Source organism: Mixophyes fleayi, chromosome 8 (assembly GCF_038048845.1).
Source record: "Mixophyes fleayi isolate aMixFle1 chromosome 8, aMixFle1.hap1, whole genome shotgun sequence".
Lineage (NCBI taxonomy): Eukaryota > Metazoa > Chordata > Amphibia > Anura > Limnodynastidae > Mixophyes > Mixophyes fleayi.
This window is the reverse complement of record NC_134409.1, coordinates 122,597,313-122,620,545: the sequence shown is the minus strand read 5'-3', so window position 1 is coordinate 122,620,545 and position 23,233 is coordinate 122,597,313. Positions and strand designations below refer to the sequence as shown.

At 44.5% G+C, this 23,233-nt stretch overlaps 2 protein-coding genes and 1 long non-coding RNA gene across 3 annotated transcripts in view; 2 read left to right on the top strand and 1 right to left on the bottom strand.

The window, feature by feature from the left end:
* PRICKLE2 (prickle planar cell polarity protein 2) overlaps positions 1 to 23,233 on the top strand; it is a 938,433-nt gene that overhangs the window by 269,509 nt on the left and 645,691 nt on the right. The window lies entirely within an intron of this gene.
* The window catches only part of LOC142099667 (uncharacterized), a 270,464-nt gene that overhangs the window by 32,546 nt on the left and 214,685 nt on the right, over positions 1 to 23,233 (bottom strand). The window lies entirely within an intron of this gene.
* PSMD6 (proteasome 26S subunit, non-ATPase 6) lies at positions 6,584 to 15,962 on the top strand. The gene is made up of 8 exons (XM_075183367.1): positions 6,584 to 6,800; positions 10,209 to 10,414; positions 11,610 to 11,755; positions 11,881 to 12,100; positions 13,173 to 13,281; positions 13,364 to 13,532; positions 14,511 to 14,588; positions 15,119 to 15,962. Exons 1-8 carry the CDS (start codon positions 6,656 to 6,658, stop codon positions 15,213 to 15,215), a joined length of 1,170 nt encoding a protein of 389 aa, XP_075039468.1. The 5' UTR covers positions 6,584 to 6,655; the 3' UTR covers positions 15,216 to 15,962.

The following is a 23,233-nucleotide window of genomic DNA, read 5'->3' as shown; positions in this document are numbered from 1 at the left end:
TTGATATAGCATTAATTATGTGTTTGGAGAGTGCATAATGTCCCTGTTTTCTTGTCTATAAACTGGGGTGCAACCCCCTCTTGCACCCCAGTTTGTACATGGTGAGTGCAGAGGATCTATGCCTGTTTTTGTTTATATATCTATCTATCTATCTATCTATATATATATATATATATATATATATATATATATATATATATATATATACATATATATGTGTACAGATAGAGCTGTCCACAGGGGTTGGGGGCGTATGTCAGGTAGGGGTGGCATTATCTCAGTGGGCCTGTGGCTATTTATGCAGATTGGCATGAGAATCTATGCAATTTTAATGCAATCAGTACAACCCTGGTAGGTGAATGTTACACTGTGACCTTGATTTTAACGCTTTGTGAGTTAACATATTTGATGATTAAGATATTTGATATATTGCAAAACAATAAATAAATATGGTTCAACAGTATGAAATGTGTACTCTTACATGGTAGATTTAAGCCGCAGTTCGGAATATACAGCACTGGTCACAATTCTTTCTCTGCCCTGTCTTATAACCAGCTGTGGGTATCCTTGAGAATATGGATGTTTTCCAGAAACGGCTGTGATTACAGCAGATTTAGGAACATTCGCCCCCTCATACAGGATTGTATGCCTTGGTTCTTTCAGCGAATGTTCCAAAGCTTAGGGGGCGGACAATACATATTCATCAATATAGTTTCTAACCGGCTGATTTGCACAAAATCCAGCTTTAAAACACTCCTTGCAGCAATAACAATGCCAGGACTAGTTAAATGCCATAATCTCAGACAATTTGCTTTTGTGAATCCCCAGATTACTGGTGTCTTTGAGAACACAATGCATGACAAAGGAAATGCAAGAATACATTTGTGGGGAGCAGAATTCAAGTGTCAAACAACCTTGGTTATCAGGAAAACGTGACATATATTTGCAGTTAATGTCAAGGATTGCGGCTGGTGGTCAACACTGCCCCCTGTCTGCAAGACTTAATATGATTAGTAACTGTGTTAAAGACATACTAACCCTATTTCTTATTTTCCCTTTCTTTGCCTACTGCATATATTTAAAGATGGAGGTATAATAATATTCATGTTACTGGACTTCGCCTAGCTTCTATAAAGATGTTACCAAGTCTATATATGAAGATTATCATGCAATTGAGAGCCATTTTTGTTGTCTCTGTTCCATACTACCATTGACCCCCTTCATCATCATCATCATCATCACCATATATTTATATAGCGCCACTAATTCTGCAGTGCTGTACAGAGAACTCACTCACATCAGTCCCTGCCCCATTGGGGCTTGCAGTCTAATTTCCCTAATATACACACACAGACACACACAGAGACACACACACACACACACACACACACACACACACACACTAGGGTCAATTTGTTAGCAGCCAATTAACCTACTAGTATGTTTTTGGAGTGTGGGAGGAAACCGGAGCACCCAGAGGAAACCCACGCAAACACAGGGAGAACATACAAACTCCACACTGATAAGGCCATGGTCAGGAATTGAACTCATGACCCCAGTGCTGTGAGGCAGAAGTGCTAACCACTTAGCCACCATGCTGCCCCCTTATTATAATTCATGTGTGATCGTCTTCTCACTATAACTACTTCAGTGTTACCCTGAGACAAAGGCAGGAAGTAACATTATCAGACATTATAATGACTACTATTGGTCTTAACATTACTGGTCCATAGTAAATGTCATTGGGGATGTGGTAAGGTCTGGAAGGACCACAATTAACAGATAGCAGGCAATGAGAATGTGCATAGGATTCCCTAAATTTGCTCATATAGGACCTTGTGTTATACTTGCCCACTCTCCTGGAATTTACGGGAGACTCCTGAATTCCGAGAAGGTCTCCTGGACTCCTAGGAGAGCAGGCTATTAGTATTATTATTATTATTATTATTATTATTATTATTATTATTATTATTGTTATCTGTTGTTATTATTATTATTATTATTATTATTATCTGTTATTATTATTATTATTATTATTATTATTATTATCTGTTATTATTATTATTATTATTATTATTATTATCTGTTATTTTATAAGGCGCCACAAAGGGACCGCAATGCCGTACATGACATATACAAAAAGCAGTGATCCATAACACATAACATGGCCCATGAAGTACAAAGACCAGACATACTGAATGAATAAAAATACAGGTGTCACGACTAGTATAGCGTACCTGCTATCGTTGGCACTACTCGGAGGAAGGCGCGGAGTCTAACGTGCCCCTGGTGTTCACCAGGGACCCCCGCAAGGAGGTATGGACTTGGCTGCAGGAAACACGCAGGTCGCGGTCCTTCCACGAGTCAGATAGCGAAGCACGAGAGGGATATCAGACAGGCGGGTTCAGCAATGATGCGGGTAATGCAGGTACACAAGGAGAATCCAAACGGGGTGTGAGTCAAGCCGGGTCGATAACGTTCTGACAGCGCGGTACAAAGGGAGATCCAAAGGGGTAGTCAAGGCAATCCGGGTCACAATGGTCACAGGCAAACGGCAATAAACTGGAGGAAGGCAAGGGTCAGGAAACAGATAGACACAGGAACACTGGAACGCTGGAGGACAGGAAAGGACCTGAAACTCTGACACAGGAGGTGAGGTCAGAGGCACTTAAATAGGGCTGCTAACCAATGCCCTCAGCACTAGTGGTGCTGTAATAGCTGTAGCGCCGTAGCGCTAGTCATAGGGCAGCGCCGTAGCGCTCTCTATCTGCAGCGTCCCGTTGCCTAGCAACGGAGACGCTTCTGGGTCTGGGCTGGCCGGCCGGGAGGAAGGGGAAATGACGCGTCTGGTTGCTAGGCAACCAGACGTTCTTGTATGGGCGGGCGGGCGGCCGCCGAGCGGCGCCTGACAACAGGTAACATGGTAATGCAGAGTGATGGTAGTAATCAGCAGTAGTAGGCCTAAGCTTAAGAAAACAGGGCTAGGAAAGCAGGCCAAGAGGTACAGAGGGTGATGGAAGAGTAGAAGGAAAGAGGGTCTGCTCTTGGGGGCTTACATACTAAAGGACAGGGGGAGACACAAATAGGGTGGTACCGACTGTGGGAGTGGGGTAGGACTCCTTACCACAAATGATGAAAGATCATGAATCCACCACTCTTTTGGTAAAAAAAAAAAAAGTCCTTCCTGATATTACCTTTCAGTCTCCTTATTCTAGAAATTCTCTTATTGTAAAGAATACGGCCATTTTGAACTGAATTTGGCCCCGCCCCCACGGTGAAATGTTGCAATTGCGTTACAGAGGACAAAGGGACTTGTTCTTTACATACAAGATCTCCCAGAGGTATGGAAGTACAAGTAGGTAAGTATGACTTATGTACGGTAGAGTTGGACGTAGATCCAAAGCATAAGTGCAAAATGTGCTATTTCATATTGCTCATGCGCAGTGAGACTAAGTATGTCTCAATCTTTATGCAGAGTGAGACGTATCTGGCCATTGTGCCTCTCTACGTATAGATAGATAGAATGGGGGAGGGTAAGGGCAAGCTGGCAAATCCCGAGTGCAATGAGGGTATATTAACGCTCCTTCCATACTATACAGAGGTGAAAGCAGGCACAGTTACGTTTCTTAGGAGGCTGCTTCCTCAATACAAGATCCATGCCGATGATTATCATGAGGATCCAGATCCTGCTGGGACCTGTAGTTCACCAAGAAAAATATAAATAAAAAATACACATGTCAAATGTAAAATAAATTTAATTGAAATAAATACACCAACACACAACCCTGTTTACTGAATCTTCTTATAACAATAAAAACCCTCATGGACAATGCATGGCTAGTTCATACAAGAGATCCTCCACAAATGAGCTCTTGGTGGCAATGCAGTCTTTTCCAGAGGTCAGGTGAGGAAATAAAGAAGGTCAAAGTGGGCTGTGTGTGTGTGTTGGTGTGTTTATTTACACTTTTTCTGGTGCACTACATGTGTCAGTGGGCCGTAGATGCCAGGGCATGCTGGCACTTGTGGTTCACCAGCACTATATGCACCAATATGCCCAACCGCTTAAAGGCGGCCAGGGGCATGCTTGGGACCTGTAGTGCATCACGGACAAAATGATCAATGAAACCTTTACATTATTAACTCACATCGTTCAAGGTTGTCGGCATATCCCTGGTGTTATTAGCACGGACTGGTTATTCCTAGGGTAGGTGGGGCACATTATCTGCTACTCTGATCCCTCTAGCTGACCAGCTTTGGGCTGGTTGGTACCATGATAGGGATCCCCACACTGCATGTTTCCTGCTATAGTGCCAAGAGCCCTGGCTGCCATAACCTAGTAGTGTTTTAGGGATTTTGGGGAACCCTACCCTTTTCGTTCCTCATTTGCTGACACCAGCCTAGACGGACAGCACCAGAGATGGTTTGGCTTTTTTGGGAGGGGACCCGCTTATTTTTTTTAACATCAACATCATCACGGATCTTGCTCCAGAGGGGAATCAGCGACAACACATACCCCTCCTAAAAGGCAAATCTGCACCTGCTTCCAGGGCCGCCGTCAGCGGGGTACAGGAAGTATGGGGCCCAACAGCAGAGTGGGGCCCCGCCAGCCCTGGGCCAAAACAAATTTATTAGGGGAGGGGGCCTCCGCAGTGACCTAAAGCAGGTAGCGGGTGTCATTTCTAGACAGCAGCTGCTCCTAAGATGTGCGGATTATGTGGGGAGAGACCTCTGCGTGTAATTAAGGATGCGGCAGCGGGCCCCTTGTAGGCATCATGTCTGCCTCCACTCCCAAGATGTCGGGGCCCCACAGCTGCCGCCGTTTGCTCCAATCCCAGCTCCCAGATGCCCGGCTCCCAGACGGAGAGCCGTAACAAGGCAGAGAGGCTCCTGCAGCATCACTGATGTCATGTAATAACGTCACAACGCTGTCAATAGAGAGGAGCCGAAAGATGACATCAAGAAGACGCAGAGAGGTAAGTAACCTACTGCAGGGGTTAGATGGAAGCTGGGATGGGTTTGACTGTAGAAAATTGAGGCAAATGTAGGAGTGGGGGCCCTGCCTGTTACATTTGTACTTGTTTTACCCAGTTTGTTTCTTACTGTATTTGTCCCCAATTGTAAAGCGCTATGGAATATGTTGGCGCTATAAAAATAAATGATGATAATGATGATGATGATGATACTGGGCAGCACAATTTCTGGTGGCAGCACTGCCTGCTTCCACCGCTACATATTACATATGGAGCGTTAACATGTCCTTACTGTTCTGGGGCTACTCAAGCACACCCCTTCCCTCCCCTGAAATGGGCAGATACATCTCAGTCTGCATTTTGGTATTATGTCAAACTCTACATAAGTTCCAATGCAGGGTAAGACATATCAAAGGATAAGGGTGATTCTGTATAGTAATTAAATGACATGGTTTTCACATACGGTACTTTAAGCTTACGCTCTTGGTGTAATTACATAAGCTCTACATAAGGCCCATGCAGAGGGGGATAGCGGGAAGCTGAGTCTATCATATATATTGCCCCTACCAGGCACTATTAAGCAAAAAAAAATAATTAGTTTTTAGCCCTCGTACCCTGTAAAATATTGTGGCAGTGGGGGTCAGTATTAAGTCAGGGGAAAAGTAGGGACACAATTTTTGCTGAGAACAACCACAGGATTGCTGCTCTCAGCAAACAATAGAGCTTGGTGCTATAGTCTCCATTGTGACACATTTACAATATCGGTTACAATTTTTGGGATTCTTCTCTTCAGAAATCATTCATTTAAAAAGCCTGGAGAATATGAAAAGTGAAAGTAGCATTACATATACAGAAAAAGACTTTGTGCACATAATCAATAATGAACATAGGGCAATTTCCTGGAACAAATCTCTAAAAACCCAATACTGACCCCTAGAAATCAGGGACAGTTGCAAAACAGGATCTGAAACTACCAGCTCTGCACAAGGCCGTCTCTTCCATTGGGCACAATGGGCAGGTGTCTGGGGGCCCTGTGGGCCAGGGGGCCTGTCCAAGGCAGCACTGAAGCAAAAAATTCAGTTTGCTTCAGTGCTGCCCCCCCCCCCCCCTAGAAAATACTTACCTTGCAGTCAGCTGGCGATCCGGCTCCCTCCCTGGTTTCCTCTTCCGTGCGGCACTCGCAGTGCATGTCAGGCGTGACGTCATCACGCCCGCCCGACATCCATTGCGGAGCGCAGCACGGAAGAGGAGACCAGGGAGGGAGCCGAATCGCCAGCTGACCGCAAGGTAAGTATAATAAAAAAGTAAAACAAAAATCTATATCTATATCTATATCTATATATATATATATCTATCTATATATACCCCTGCATGGTCTTATATAGTTTCTCCCTGTGCTACATTGTTCCATCACTGATACATTTATTGTACTGCTGTCCCATTGATTGCTATTCTCGCCGGCCACCAACAGATGTCGCTGCGTCGTTAGCTGCTACGTATTGGGGTGTACTTCCAGCCCGCCCCCGTTAGGTGTCGCTGTACGGTTTTCGGTAGTTGAGTGTCGTACAGGGTGCAGTTCCGGCCGCTCCCGGCAGTCGGCGCTGCGCTCCCCGGCCGGGGCCGCATTGTTACAGGCTGTTTCCGGCGGAAGCGGTGACTGAGCAGTTCCTGGGACCGGAGCAGAGATGCCGCTGGAGAACCTGGAAGAAGAGGGGCTGCCCAAGAACCCGGACCTCCGCATCGCGCAGCTCAAGTTCCTGCTCGGTCTCCCGGAGACCCGCGGCGATGTCCGGCTCCGGACCGAGCTCATGGAGGCCGTCACCCTCAGCAGTGAGTGGTCCCCGGTGCCCGAGGCTGTGGTGTCCGTTGTACGGGAGCCCTGTGTCCTATATTGTCAGGTCTTGTGGCTGTGTGTGTCTGTAGGCAGCTGTGGAACTACAAGTCCCATCATGCCCCTCTAGCTTCAGGCAATATATGACTGTGGTTGTGGAACCACAGATACCAGCATGCCCTGTAGGCAGCTGTGGGCAATGACTGCAGCTGCTGTGGAACTACAAGTCCCATCATGCCCCTCTAGCTTCATAGAGGACTGTAGTTGTGGAACCACAGATACCAGCATGCCCTGTAGGCAGCTGTGGGCAATGACTGCAGCTGCTGTGGAACTACAAGTCCCATCATGCCGCTCTAGCTTCATATAGGACTGTAGTTGTGGAACCACAGGTACCAGCATGCCCTGTAGGCAGCTGTGGGCAATGACTGCAGCTGCTGTGGAACTACAAGTCCCATCGTGCCCCTCTAGCTTCATATAGGACTGTAGTTGTGGAACCACAGATACCAGCATGCCCTGTAGGCTGTTAGGCTTTGGGTGGACATTGCTCAGTTAGGCTTTGGGTGGACATTGCTCAGGCTGTTCAGGCACAGATCACGCTGTGACTTGTAGTTCTACATGGGTTGGGGACCACAGGTTGCCCACCTCTAACATATAGATATCGGCAGTACAGGTAACAATACAGACGGGGTAGACCCAGGAGAGGGCTGGCAAATCTCAGGCCGGGGGGGGCAAGACTCGGCTCTGCAGCCTATTTTAAAAGAAAAAAACGCAGGTGACCCAGCCCAAGGTAGCCCACTATGGGACCTGCCCGGGGGGCAGATACCCCCCAGCCACCCACCCCCCTAAGAGTGCATAAATCCCTCTGGGACATTGCCTAATTTCTATTGTCCTATCTGCTGTAGACCAGCAAAACCTGTGTGCTAAGGTAACTATAAAACACACCCCGGTGAGCTGTGTACAGAGGGTGCTACCCAACCATCCGGAGCCTCCTGCGTCTCTCCTGTCCCAACCGGGTATTTCATTGTAGGGGAGGGGGTGACAACGTTCTGGAGATGAAGCAGGGTGAATCGGCTGCACTCCAATTCATCGCCGGACTGTCACATATAGTACCACAGAACTTGCGGTCATAGGTGGGGTACACACTACATGTTTTCTACCCGATTATTGGGTCAATCACACTATAATCGACCACTCAGCCCGATATATCGCATGAGTGTATACGCTACAGCGATGAGTGATTATCGTTCCAAAGCACATCGTATCAATTCATTTTATATACGGATTAAAACATTTGTTCAACGATGGGAACAATGTCATTCCAATCCTGCAGTGTGTGTGCTCTCGCGACCAATTCTCCATAGAGTTCACAGTCGTGATCTTTTCAGCCAATGGTTGATGGGTAAAGAGCTGAAGGTAAATCTTGTAAAACATGTATAGTATAGTGCAGAGTTGGGCAACCTGTGGATCTCCAGGTGTTGTGAAACTACAAATCCCAGCATGCTTTGCCACCTATCTGCTGGTTATCTACTGGCAAAGCATGCTGGGACTTGTAGTTTCACAACACCTGGAGAGCCGCAGGTTGCCTACCCCTGGTGTAGCGTGCACACATGAATCAGCTGCTGATTGGATTTTCAGTTGTTGGTAAAATGATTAATGATCTCTTATCGGGAGAAATTTTCTGTAGTGTGTATCCAGCCTAAGTCTCCTTATTGTGTGAGCACCATTACCATAAGACAATGCGCAGAGGTCATAAATGACTAGTTATAATGTTATTGCAGGCTCATTGCTTACTGTATTTACCTGTTCCTCTTGGTTGTAGATGCATCAGTGTACACTGCTCTTGTCCCTGAACATTTCAGCAGTTTGTGATCTGTATGGGCTTATATACATGTATTTGATAACCTATTGTAGATTCCTTATCAATATTGTGATCTCCTAAATATTACCACACTGTGGACCTCTTAAGGATCCAGTGAAGATGTGCATTCATTGACCAGAGGAATGACTCCTAAAGATTAGGTGCTAGTAGTCATTCTTTAAGGTGTGTTGGCTACCTGGCTCATGTGGTCTGTCTGCCTCTGTCATTATGTTTTTTATCTAGACAACAACCTCCTCAATTTCCCTCCTGCATCCTCTGGCACATTCTCATTTAATTCCACAAATGAAGATGAAGCACCACCCTCTTCATCCACTTTACCCTGCCCCGTCTGTGTCTTCTACGCTCATCCCAGCCTTCTATACAGTCTACCCCATCTATTCCTGGACACCCTTTATTCCCTTGGCCTTTCAGCACTGTTCTCTCCTGGTTCACCTCCTACCTTTCTGACTATTCGCTCAGAGTCTCTACTACTGACTCATCTTCTCTCCCTCTGTTGGGGTCCCTCAAGGCTCTCTTCTCGGCGCTCTGCTTTTTTCTTTATAACTCTACTTTCATTGAAGTAATATGCCCTTTTGGCCTCCACTATCTCCTTAATGCAGGTGACTTACAAATCTACCTCTCCTTCCCTGATCTCTTTTTTTTTTTTTTCTCTTAACCTGTGTATCCAGCTGCCTCTCTGCAATCTCCACCTGGGTGTCACAATGCTACTTAAAGTTCAACAGGCCCAAAACGGAGCTCATGGTTCTTCCCCTCTCCTTGTGTCACTACCACTTCTCTGCTGTCCCTCACAATGGACAACATCCCACTCTCCCCTGTTCATCATGCCTGCTGCCTTGGCGTCATCCTTGAATCTACCCTCGGCTTCACTCCACACATTCAGCCCCTTGTGATGTCCTGTTACCTCCTCCTTTCAAAACATTTAGGACATTACCTAAATGCGTTCTTTCATTATCTCCTGCCTTAAACATTGCAACCTCCCACCATCTGGCCTTTCTCTCACTTGTTTTTCCCCTCTACAATCCATCTTAAATACAGTTGCATATCTGATCTTCCAAAATATCTCCCTACTCAACCCTTCTGCCCCGCCCAAGATCAGTGCCTCTCATCCACACTCATTATGTGCTACCACTCCCAAGATTTTTTACAGGTTGCACCCACTGTATGAAATTTTCTTCCTTGCACATCGAGACTTTCCACACTGTCAAGCGTTTCCTAAAAAACACTCTTCAGGCAAGCTTATTAAATTCCCAAACCTCATTCTTAAGCTATTGAATGAACGTTCCTCTACACAAAACTATTCTCTTTTATACTCCAAACAACCTACTGACTCCCAAACCCAACCTTGCAGTGTGTGTATTAATTATTTTATTTTCACTGTTTGCTCCCAATTGTAAAGTGCTGCAGAGTATGCTGGTGCTATTTACATAAATGTTATTAATAATACTCTTAGCGCACAGTTTTTATTTGAGCAGGGCTAATTGTGTGTGTCTAAATTACTTATTGACACTGATTTATTGCTCATTATTAGACATGGCTCCCTACTATGAGAGCCTCTGTAAGCAGGTAGACTGGCAAGTAGACACAGACCTGTTGAACAAGATGAAGAAGGCGAACGAGGAGGAGCTGAAGAGGCTGGATGTGCAGCTTGAGGATGCAGAGAAAAACCTGGGCGAGAGCGAGATTAGAGACGCAATGATGGCACGGGCAGAATACCTGTGTCGGATTGGGGATAAGGTGAGTTGATAAAGGTGGTCTCCAATAAAAACCAAGGTGAAACATTTATTAATGCTCTCTGACCAACACTGCAACACACACACAGCCCACTCAATACTTTTACTTTTGCGCTCTAGCTGGTCCATTGTGCAATATGATGTAGCACATGCCCTTGTGTTTCTAACTCCCATTGTCCTATAGATTGTAAGCTTGCGAGCAGGATTCTCTTACCTCTCTGTCTGTATGTATTACCCAGTATTGTTTTATTAATGTTTGTTCCCAATTGTAAAGCGCTACGGAATTTGCTGGCAATGTATAAATAAATGTTGATGATGAAGATGATGATAATGCTCCTAGACATTGACACGCTTTCTTTAATGGTTCTATTAGATACTGTGTTGGAAGCTTTTAACATTTCCTAAAGGGTATTGTAATTAAGAAAGAGTTTTCTTTAGTTGCTATCTGGTCTGTGAATACAGTAATCAGAAGTAAGTTACTTGTATGATAACCACATAATAATAACCCTCTGGTCCAATAGTAAAACCTCTGTAAATGGATAAGGTTGGAAGCTGTTAAGTGACTAAGGATGTTATGATTGCTCAGTCCCTTTAACCTGCCCCTTTACCTGACTTGCAGGGAGTTAAAGTCGACCCGTTAACCAACCGCACACACTAGAACAGTGTTGGCTAACCTGTGACACTCCCGGTGTTGTGAAACTACAAGTCCCAGCATAACCCTTCCAGCAATAAGCTGCTATATATTGGCAAAGCATGCTGGGACTTGTAGTTTCACAAACACCTGGAGTGTCACAGGTTAGCCAACACTGCACTAGAAGCTGTATCAGAATGTAGTCAATCAATTTGCTAGAAAGCGGTAACAATCCAGAGGCCATAACTGACTAATATGCACAAAATACTGGTTCCTATTGACTTAGTTCAGCCCACAAATTAGGTGCCTCCATTGTGTGTAGGTATAACAGGTGTAATTTAAAATTAAGACTAAAATTCACTTTTGTAAGTACTGAAATGCTCCTGTGCCGTTAGTGAATGAAGAGCCATTGACACTTTCAGTATTTTGCCAGATTAACAGTTCTCAGGTGGATACTTTTTTTTTTTTTTCTATTAGTCTCTTCTTTTTGCCGGGGTTTTGTTGGTTTTTTCAGACTTTCCACAGGACTATTGCTCGCTCTAATTTACCGGTTCTTTATGTTTTGCAGGAAGGGGCTCTGACTGCTTTCCGAAAGACCTACGACAAAACAGTGGCCCTCGGGCACCGCTTAGATATAGTGTTTTACCTGCTGAGAATCGGCTTGTTTTACATGGATAATGACCTGATTACACGGAACACAGAGAAGGCGCGCAGGTAGGAGTCCTCTGATAGAAAGATGTGTAATCTGAAGTAGATTAGAACATGGTCACAGAGCAACATTTAGCTGGGGTTCAACTAGGTGTCTTGTGAATAAATTGTTTCTTTTTGCCTGTACAAAGCCTGATCGAGGAAGGAGGTGACTGGGATCGCAGGAATCGTCTGAAGGTTTACCAGGGGCTGTATTGTGTGGCTATTCGAGACTTCAAACAAGCAGCTGAGCTCTTCCTGGATACAGTTTCCACATTCACTTCCTATGAGCTGATGGACTATAAGACCTTCGTCACATATACCGTCTACGTCAGTATGATCGCATTGGATCGGCCAGACCTGCGGGAGAAGGTAACTGTCCAAATGTCATGGATTCTTTTGGCGACATGATTATTATACTGAGTAATGTACATAAGCAGGCCAAATCCTGGGGCAGTACAGTGGCTTAGTGGTTAGCACTCCTGCCTTAGTCTCTGTCTGTGTGTGTGTTAGGGAATTTAGACTGTAAGCTCCAATGGGGGCAGGGACTGATGTGAGTGAGTTCGCTGTACAGCGCTGCTGAATTAGTGGTGCTATATAAATAGCTGATGATGGTTATCTTGTACAACAAACTTTCTTTCCGAACAACATCTCATAGTATTATACATCGCTATGTCTGTAATTTCAGTTGGTCTGAAATTATATATTCTAGTATATAGTATTTCCTAATGTGCACTTAAAACGGCATGAGGGGTGCCAGGCCACCCCCTCTTATCCTCGCACACCCTCTTATCCCATCTCCCACACTGCATTGGTTCCCTCATATTGTTTTCTACCGATGACCCTTCCAAAAATCCTCTACCCTCTTACACGTATTGCACATCTGTGATAATGCCACTCTTGTTCCTCACCACTAATGGTCCACAAAATACAGCCACTGGCCCAGCGAGTGATGCAGGTTGTTGTTTTTTGGATACAATGACATAAAATCCAGCTCCTACTGATCTGTATGTCTGTTGAAACACAATCTGTAATCTGCACTAGAGACCCAGCTTCATTGCCTGGACTTCATACTATCTTCATAGTTATCTACATTAAACTATAGGTGGTGAGAATTTAGTTTGGTGACTACAGTTGAACCTTGATTCAGCTACATTTGATAAAGGATTCAAATTCACTTCACTTCTCTCTTCAGTTTCATGATAGCAACAGTTACCTCCTCATAACAAGAGCATGTTTCAATTACAGGAAGATCCATTCAAGATTACTGTGAAGCATCTGACATTCCAAATATATTATGTTCTAATAGATAACTTTTTCATACGGGCTGCGTGTGGTAAAATATTCTGTGCGTGCCTTGTGTCTATCACAGTGGGTGGTTCGGAATCTTCAGGTAAGAGTTTAATGATGTTTTGAAATAACATTGAGTTTCCATTCTTTTCAGGTCATCAAGGGAGCGGAGATCCTAGAAGTGTTGCACAGTTTGCCCACAGTTCGGCAGTATCTCTTCTCATTATACGAGTGTCGTTATTCTGTGTACTTCCAGTCACTGGGTGAGATTTTACCCTCATGATGGCTAAATTGTGTTCTCTATAAGAATGGACATAAAACTACAACTACATTTTGTCATTGCAGCTGCCGTGGAACAGGAGATGAAGAAGGACTGGCTGTTCGCCCCTCATTACCGATACTACGTCCGAGAGATGAGGATTCAGGCGTACAGCCAGTTGCTGGAATCCTACCGCTCGCTGACTCTTGGTTACATGGCTGAAGCTTTCGGGGTTGGAGTGGAATTCATAGACCAGTAAGTTCCTATGTTCATGTTATCAGCAAAGTGACAGAAATAAGCTTTAAACTAGCAGATTCCGCTCTAGTGCTAGATAATCTGTGTACCATCCATGCTGTCACTGCACGTGGTTTGGTGTTCAATTAATACAGAGTCAGCGCTAATTATATAACTTTATTAATAACATTGTAAAGATCAATAGAAGTATTCATACGCCATTGGTTGCAACTAGAATAAAGAGATTCTTCAAAATATGTCTTCCCCAGGATGGTATGAGAGAGAGAGGTAGAGATAGATATATAATCGAGCCTGTTCATCCCCAACTCTCCCAAAAAATAACATTTTGTTCCTGCAGACTGAGTTTGAAATAGATTGAAGTAGAACAAGCAAATGATTAAGTGTGAAGTATTCATAGTGCTTTTATTTGCGAAAACTTAAATTTGCACACGGCCGACCTCACCTGTGTAAGAAGTTGGGTCATGTTTTGTGAATATAAATACCCCTCGCTCTGTGAGGTCGTACAGCATGGTAGGGAATGTTTCAAAGCACTGTGTTTACCCTAACTTCTACAGCCTTAGTTTTGGTAACTGGGGGCTGCCATGTTGATCTCTTCCAACGAACGTGGTGTTGTATTATATGTAACAAGTGGGTTTAATTTGCAAATATAACATTTAGCCTGTCTGTAGGCCCTTTTTATATACACTGTCTTAGATTATATATAGGTTGCCTGTCCTCTTCTCTGGGTCCGGGCATAGTGAGTCCTCTGTCTACAGCTGGTCTCCTCTGCCGGATGAATCGTGTACTTGTAGAATGTATATTGTAATTGCCTCTCCTGCCATCTTCTGCTGGATGGCCATAAGGAGCTGCCCCTTGTGCCCTTTCATAAACCCAGTGTCATATAGTACAATATAGAAAGTAGTTCTGCACATTAAACCCCCTGAAGAGAGAGTGTGTTTCTGCGGTTCTCACAGTATATTTCCTGTGTTTTCCTTAAAGGGAGCTCTCCAGGTTCATTGCGGCCGGAAGACTGCACTGCAAGATAGACAAAGTGAATGGAATTGTAGAAACCAACAGGTAATGTATGGGGAACATATATCTTATTTATAAGTAGGGTTTATTTTTATTAAAATGCTTAAAATATCCAGACATAAATCCTACTGCACAAATAACTTAATCCGCATCTGTATTTATTGAAAGCTCATTTACTTTGACTTCCCTTGGTAACTGTTTAATTATTAGGAGATATGTATAGGTTTCAGGAATGTATCACTTTGATATGTTCTGACTAAGACAACTTGCAGAGCTTCCAGCAGATTGACTGTTTGTCTGTGTCCTATAATCTGCTTATCACTTTCCAGAGCCCTCCTGTCAATCTTACTCTTGTCTATCATCACTAATAAATAAGATTGACAGGATTGATTTTGTAGCATAATAACAGGGACGGGTGTAACATCGCCCAGGGCAGAGTATGGTGTCATTATGGTTGTGGCAAGTCCTGAGGGTCTGAAAACACATAAGGGGGCAACCAAAGGGGACATGGTCGCAAAATTATATAAAATGAGTTTAATGAGACATGGAGTGTAACAACCCATTTTATTTTCCAGGCCGGATAGCAAGAACTGGCAGTACCAGGAAACCATAAAGAAAGGAGATTTGTTACTGAATCGAGTACAGAAGCTCTCCCGTGTAATTAACATGTGAAGACACACTCTTTTAACTGGGCTGAATGAGTCGCGTGCTGAAGACCTTTACGTTGTGTATAAATATCTCGCTACTTAGTATTTCAGAAAGTGATTGTGTAGTTAGGGTTTTTACAGTTTTACGTTATGTAAACAATCCAGTACTCCATATAAAACTTAAAAAAAACATAAAATAAAAAAAAAAAACAGAAAGAAAACCAGATAATCTTTGCAATTGTGTGGTGTTTCCTTCATGGTGATATAATTCCAGTTGAAGTCTACGCTGAGCCGTAGGTATGTTGGGTATGTAAAACATTGCTCTGCCTGCAAAAATACTGTGATACCCAGAAATAACCCACATATAGCACAAGGCTCCTATGTGTCCGCGTGGTGAATTAAATCGGCCCCTATGTCGTAAATATTTGGGTGTTTATCTCTCTACATTGATGAATATATGGCCTTAACTACTTCACATAAACAAGGCATTGCTGTCCTCACTGGACAAGGCTGTCAGTGGCACCTTGGGGTGTACTGTGGGAACCAGGAATCGTGGCCTTGCAGTTAGTGGTCATGTACCTATTAATGTATCCTTGCGCCTGCTCTATAACTATCAGGAGTAGACATATAAAAGATAATGGAATGTATTTGTAGGCTAAAAAATGAAGTTGTTGCTTATACACACCGTATTTCTAAATGTTATAACAAAATTTTTGGAGGCTTGTTTTATTGACAGAAAATTTTAATATAATAAAGGCCAACTTTTACATTATTTATTATTCTTATATTTTATATAACGGAGAGAAAGATTTGCTAATCAGTTTTGAAAATAAGGCCGAAGCAGACTACCACTTTGTTTAATGAGTAAAGCACACATCTTATAGGAATATCTTTTCAAGAATACCTGGTCCTAGTGTGTCTGGTGCTGGCAATGAGTGTATCGAGATCAAGTTTCTAAGAAATGACTTTTCAGAAGCAGAATGCTCATGTTCACGCAGGATCTTCTCCGATAGTTCTGGTATTCCTGTACATGGGAGGGGAAACACTGTCTAGGTGTATCCTCCAAGTCCTCAGGGACCCCTAACAGTGCATGTTTTCCATATCTCTTTGCTGGAGCACAGGTGTAATCCTTATTGACTGACACATTTTGCAAGATCCACAGGTGGTATAATTATATCACTGGTCATCTGGACAACCTGCACTGTTTAGGGGTACTTGAGGACAAGGGTTGGGAAACACTAAACTAGAGGAATAATTTGAAAGTGGCACAGTGTTTCTTTTGGGGGTTTTTTGTTTTGTTTTCCGAAATTCCAGAATTTGATTTAGAAGATATTTGTCGCTATTTGCGAAACATATTTACTGTCAAACAGGAATTTACCAAATACATTTTATGATATGTTTTCAGAGTTGCACTAGCATTAAATGTTATATGAGTAGCATCACGAGACAAACATTTTATTTTCTTTCTAATTCTTTTGTTTCTGGTGTTACAGAAACTAGATGTAATTTGCTCAGGTCACTTTCACTAAGTTGGGAAGAAGACGGGTGTTAACTATTTGTTGTGTGCATTAATTACGTTTTCTGTACTCCCCAGAGCTGTCCTTTCAGTCACATGCTCTCAGACATACTGACCTTTGGAGAGTCATTGTTCCAATTGCTCATCAAGGATTCAATCGCCCAGAAATATGTTCCTTGGGGTATGTGTCACTACAAAGTTTTTGGTTACTTGCATTAGCATTCAGCTAGGGGCAGTGTGTGCTGCTCTCAGCTTGAATGGAGCTGATGCGTGATATTTATGGTAACAAAACTAGGAGAAAAGTGTAAAAAACTCCATACTACCAAGATGCCTGTATATTGAGCCACCTGCGGGATTGGGTGCGCCCCCAAACCTCAGGGGTAGACATGGAGAGGGCCCTGTGCCCTAGTTATCCTCTATCGGACCTTCTCTGGACTCCCAGGCCCGCCCGCCCCTTAGCAGTCTATAGACAACTGTCCATCTCAGACACCATGCAGGTGTGGGACAAGGTTATTGGGTTACATACAGATTTTGCACTTCCATCCCGCCTGCAAACTCATTCCAGATTTATATCTCGCTGCCTGGAAAGACGGGATTGCCTTCCTATCAGATTTGTTTGCCCAGAGCCTCTTTCTTCCCTTCTCTCTGCTCCAAGATCTTTATAGCTTACCCTCACCGGAGACATATAAGTACTTGCAAGTTAGGCACTGGGCAATGCCTGTCTCTAAGACCCCCTTACTTTCTCCCACCGCCTGTTTTAGATAGACTGACAAAGTGAGCCTATAAAGGTAGAATAATGTTCTGGTATCAATACCTCCTCTCATTGATCCCTTCCACTAAAGCCCCGGCCCAACTTCGGTGGGAAGCAGATATGAGCTTAAGCTTCACCCCGCAACAATGGGAGAAAATCTATGTAACTTCCCATCGTAGGTCAACATGCATCAATCACACATAGATGCAGGTCAAACTCCTCAATCAGCTATACCTTATCTTACCACAGACCGGCTACTCAAGATCTGGCCAAAGCAATCAAAAGTCTGCTGGTGCCACTGTGCTCAGGTAGCTGATGTCTTTCACGTCTTCTGAACATGCCCAGTGCTTCAGCCACTCTGGGGTGAGGTATTTGCCCTGATCTCCACTCTTTTAAAAACCACCGTTGCTCGAGACCCCGCCTTAGCTCTTCTTCATGTATACCCGACTTCCATTCCTAAACAAGACTGATATCTTTTGGGGCATATATTGATAGCTGCTAGAGCGACAACAGCCCAAAACTGGAAGTCCCCCGTCTCCCCTACTATTACCTGAATCATTTCTAAGATTCAGTACAGCTTTGAGATGGAAACAAAAGACTTGTCCTATTTCACATCTGCATCAGCTCTCAGTATGAGATATGGTTTAGGGGGCATGAATATGTCACAGATGGCCCTGGGGCTTCCCGAAACACCCCGGACTCCTCACCATCCCCCTTACCAGTGGCCCCTCATAGAATTCCCCCAGCCCAACGAACAGACTACACAAGTGGTTCCCAAACTGTTGCAGTTCATGGCACCCTTAGAGTCTCCAAATTTTTTCAAGGCACCCCTCCAAAATAATTACTGAGCAGTCCTGTTTTAGAAGTAGTTGGGTCAAAAAATTGAAATAAGTATTTAGGTCAGGACAGAAATACTTATTTAGTTGTATGCAAAAATGCCCCCTCTGCATCCAGGCACTCTGCCCCCCTCTGTCACGCTGCCCCCCTCTGTCACGCTGTCCTCCTCTGCTGCCTGCTGCCCCCTGTTATGCTGCCCCCCTCTGTCACGCTGCCCCCCTCTGCTGCCCTCTGTTCCCCTCTGCTACCCGCTGTCCCCCCTCTGCTGCCCGCTGTCCCCCCTCTGCTGTTCTCTGTCCCCCCTCTGCTGTTCTCTGTCCCTCCTCTGCTGTTCTGCTGCCCCTCCTCTGCTGTCCCGCTGTCCCACTCTGCTGCCTGCTGTCCTCCTCTGCTGCCCGCTGTCCTCTGCCGCCCTCTGTCACGCTGCCCCCCTCTGCTGCCCGCTGCCCCCCTCTGCTGCCCGCTGTCCCACTCTGCTGCCCGCTGTCCCACTCTGCTGCCCGCTGTCCCACTCTGCTGCCCGCTGTACCACTCTGCTGCCCGCTGTCCCCCTCTGCTGCCCGCTGCCCCCCTCTGCTGCCCGCTGCCCCCCTCTGCTGCCCTCTGCTGTCCCTCTGTCATCCTCTGCTGCCCCACCTCTGCTGTGCCGCTGCCCCACCTCTGCTGTGCCGCTGCCCCACCTCTGCTGTGCCGCTGCCCCACCTCTGCTGTGCCGCTGCCCCACCTCTGCTGTGCCGCTGCCCCACCTCTGCTGTGCCGCTGCCCCACCTCTGCTGTTCAGCCTCTGTTCTAGTTAATGGTGCTCTGTTCACTCCGTTTCATATTAAGAAAAGTATCCGACAAGGTTGCCCCCTCTCTCCTCATCGTTGTACTTACAATTGAACTTTAGCCGCCAGAATTCGACAAGATCCTGACATACCTGGCATTAAAATCTCCATCTCTAAGCCCTTAACCGGACCGGAGGGACAAGACCCCCTCTGTAGCGGACTGGATGGACAGTACCCCTCTATCGAGCAGATTGGAGGGAAAGGACTCCCTCGGGAGTGGGCTATAAGGGCAGCGCCCCCTCTGGGTCAAGCAATGTTTCTGGAGCAGAAGCTGTCACCTCAGGACACGTGGCTTGAACTGGCGAGCTTGGCCTCATCCCAGGCAGAACAGGTTGAAATGTATAAGCGCGAAGCGATGAGCAAACAAATCCGTAAGAGGCGAGTAACCTAAAGGCAGTGCTGTAGGCTATCGTGGTCTGCGGAGTGGACAGTCTTGTAAGAAGTGTACATTACTGGCACAGTAGAGAAATAATTTGTTAGTGCTTCTGCGCCATCGCTCCTCTTCGGTCGGGTGGGGGCCTGGACCACCTGCAAACCTGGAGTTTGTTACACAGTGGCCCCCTTCTTCCAAACATCTTTATTGGATTGCATCAATTTGGATCTCTCTAATTTTAAGAATCAATAGAAGCAAAACAGAAACTCTTAACATCTTTTTGCCTCCTCCCATTAAAAAGCTTTTGAAAATTAATTTTCAATACCAAAACGCATACATTTAAATATTTAGGTATATTTATTACCAAAAAATTGGACTCGCTTTTTAAAGAAAATACCCCTCATTAATACTATTGTGGCAGGCCAATTTTTAATAACTCCACATGCCTGATAAGCATCTCTTGGAAGTGACAAAATCCACATTCTATGTTAGCCCATAAGAAAAGAATATGGTACATTTACTAAATGGAACACATGACCGGCATCTTATGAAACTCAACTGTCTCCTTCCTTAAAACCTGGTCTCCATGAACCCAATTTAACAGTGTATCTTCCCTTTACTTTTAATATTTATCCAAACTTGATTGGAATTTACTTTGATTCTCTATTCCTCCATTGATACCCCCCGCCCTTCTATTTCCCTCTTCGTTTTCTTTCTTAACATAGTACCCAATCAAATATGATCTTTTACTTATTTTATGCCAAATTTGTACCTGTAGGTTTTTATTACTTTCAAATGTAACTTCCTGGCAATGCTTTTTGTTCTACATGACTTCTCCTGTGCTGCTCCCCACTTATGGAATTCCCTACCACCCTCAATAAGACTTTCCCACAGCCTTCAAATCTTTAGAAGTTCTTTGAAAACCCACATTTTACTTAGAGGTGACCTTATCCTCGATAACACTATTCACACTAATGCACCCTCACAACGATCCCAATCTCCACTCTAAGCCACACTCGCTCCTCTTGTTTCAGCTGTGCCCTCTTCCACTTACAATGTAAGCTCTCTAATGAGCAGGGTCCTCCATACCCTTTGTTTTCATGTCTGCATTTATTTTGTCTATCTTGTATGTCCCTGTTTTATGTATGTCCTGTTTTCCCAACTGTACGGCTTGACGGAGCACTGATGCATCTTACAAATCTACAATAATATGTTCAAGTTTAGAGTTTTCAATAAAGTGATTAAAAAAATGCTTACATAGATTAATAAGCAGGAAAAGTTATTCCTGGTGAAAGTTATTTAACCCAGAGGGCCTGATTTAGAGTTGCACATAAATGCACTGGCATAAGATGAGTGCAACTCACAATACAGACATTGAGATGCAAATATTCAGATGCATCTTTCTTCATACGCAAAGCAGCACTGAAATGTACTGTTGCACAAGCACCTGACACTTTACCCAGGGCTGCTCATGCAGTATCTATAGTAGACGATGAATGAGGAAAATCTTTAGTGCAGTCCATTGCTTATGTGTCATGTCTCCCTGTCCTTTTGGGTAATTAATCGCTAATATCTAACTCCCACCAACCGAACTTGCTTCTCTGCCCATCCACACACTCACTCAACTACCTTCCCTCGCTCATGACTTTATCACTTTCATCAACTGCAAACATCAACGCCATCTGTCAAGAAACATCCTCTGACCAGATCCAACACCCTACACCCCCTTTACTCTCCACTTTGCCCACCTTCAGTTCCTTCTCCCCGATTACAGAGGACAAGGTTCTTACACTCCTCTCTTCTTCTTTAACCAATCTGCTCTCTTACACGGTCCAAATCCCCACACTTAATGCTTGTCTACACCTTTCCTTCTGTTTTTAAACAAATGCTCATCTCTCCTATCCTAAAGAAACAGCCTATTTCCAGCTACCTCCCCATTACTATCCTCCCCTTTGCTTCCAAACTACTTGAGAAACTTGTGTGCAACCACTTAACCCACTTTTTCTCTACTCGACCCTCTGCAATTGGCTTTCTGCCTCTACACTCCACCAAAATTGCCCTCACTAAAGTGACCAATGACCTACTCCGAGCCAAGTTGAAGGGTCACTACTCCCTACTCATCTTGCTTGATCGCTCTGTTGCTTTTTCAATACAGTAGAACAACTGAAGTCTTAGACACCCCTCGGCCTTCATGCTCTCCTGGTTCACCTCCTACCTCTCTAAACGTTCCTTCAGTTTCACTACTTCTGAAACAGCCTCCCCTCCACTCAATCCATCTCTGGGTCCTTCAAGGCTCTGTGTTCAGCTTTGTGGTTTTCTCACTTTACACCTCTAATCTCTGTGAACTAACATGGTTCTTTGGTGTCCAGTACCACCTCTATGCAGGCAACTCCCAATCTATATCTCATGCCCTAACCTCTCTCCTTCTCTTTTTTCCCTTGTGGTCTGCTGCTCCGTCACATTTACTTGGATATCCCAATGCTACTGTCTGAGCTCATCATCTTCCCTTCCCCCAGTATCACTACCCATTTGTAATCTCAAAGTCAAGCACATCACCAAATTTATTCCCATGCCCATTGCTTTGGTGTGATTGACTTCAATCCATTGCCTGGTGATATGGACTCCTCCTTTAAACCATCACCAGACTTATGCCCCTTTTGAACACCAATATTATTTAAATCTTTATGCGTTCCCTTATTAAATTTCCCATATTGACTACAGCAACCTCCTATCTGGCCTTTCCCTTAAGCATCTATCCCCTCTACAATGACTTCTAAATGTCACTGGAAAATTAATCTTCCTCTCGTCACCCCACATATGGCTGCACAACCCTGAATTCGATTCTGGAAGAAATAGGAAGCCAGGGTAGGTATTTAACAGGTGCTCACCTTCATCTTCAAAGCCCTCAACACCACCTCTTCCTCATACATCTCTGATTTTGTCATGAGATCCTCACCCTCTCAGGAGTTGTCTCACTTCCTTCTCAGACAACCACCTCTCACTCAGTCCTTCAAGACTTCTCCCGTGCTGCTCCCCACTTATGGAACTCCACCTGACCAATCTCTTCCCCAACCTTCAATCTTTCAAGAACGCTTGCAAAAACCCATCTTCACTATAGCCTATCCTAACGCCATAACTTCATCTGTGTGTACTAACAGCTACAGTCCCAAACTCTACTCTCTACTATTAGGTACAGTCTCACTGGTTCCTATTGTCTAACCCAGTGGTTCCCAAACTGTGCCTAGACGCGATCTCACAAGGGTGCCTCAGCCAGGGCCAGTGGTAAGCAAGGAGGGGGGACTACTTCGTAATTATTTCAACAATGGGGTGCCTTGAAAAAATTATGGAGGCCCTTAGGGTGCCTTGAACTGAAATAGTTTGGAATCCACTGGTCTAACCATTACCCTCTCCCTCAAGACTGTCCTTTTTACCCTCACCACTCTAACATCTACACCTCCTTCATCAACCTTGTGAGTAATTGTTTTATGTACGAGTGTCCAGGATTACCACCTTCTGGATTTTATGTTGATCAGCCAAACAAAGGAGAGAATTCAGTGTCATTTCTTAGTGACACATAAATGCTTCTTTGTCTAAAGCTAGTAGAAGGAGGTCATCAAGGTAATGGTAAATCCAGGTCCCCTTCAGCTTGAGAGCTATTTAGCCTTCACAACCAACAGGGATTTTTTTTTTAAAACATCCTTTAAACAGTCAATACTCCAGAAGGTAGACAAGGGAACCA

Excerpts from the sequence above, each read along its gene's own strand:
- PSMD6 (XM_075183367.1), top strand. The coding sequence starts at position 6,656 with ATGCCGCTGGAGAACCTGGAAGAAGAGGGGCTGCCCAAGAACCCGGAC. Across the intron at positions 12,101-13,172 it reads GGCCAGACCTGCGGGAGAAG|GTCATCAAGGGAGCGGAGAT; the intron begins GTAACTGTCCAA and ends CATTCTTTTCAG. Across the intron at positions 14,589-15,118 it reads GGAATTGTAGAAACCAACAG|GCCGGATAGCAAGAACTGGC; the intron begins GTAATGTATGGG and ends TTTATTTTCCAG.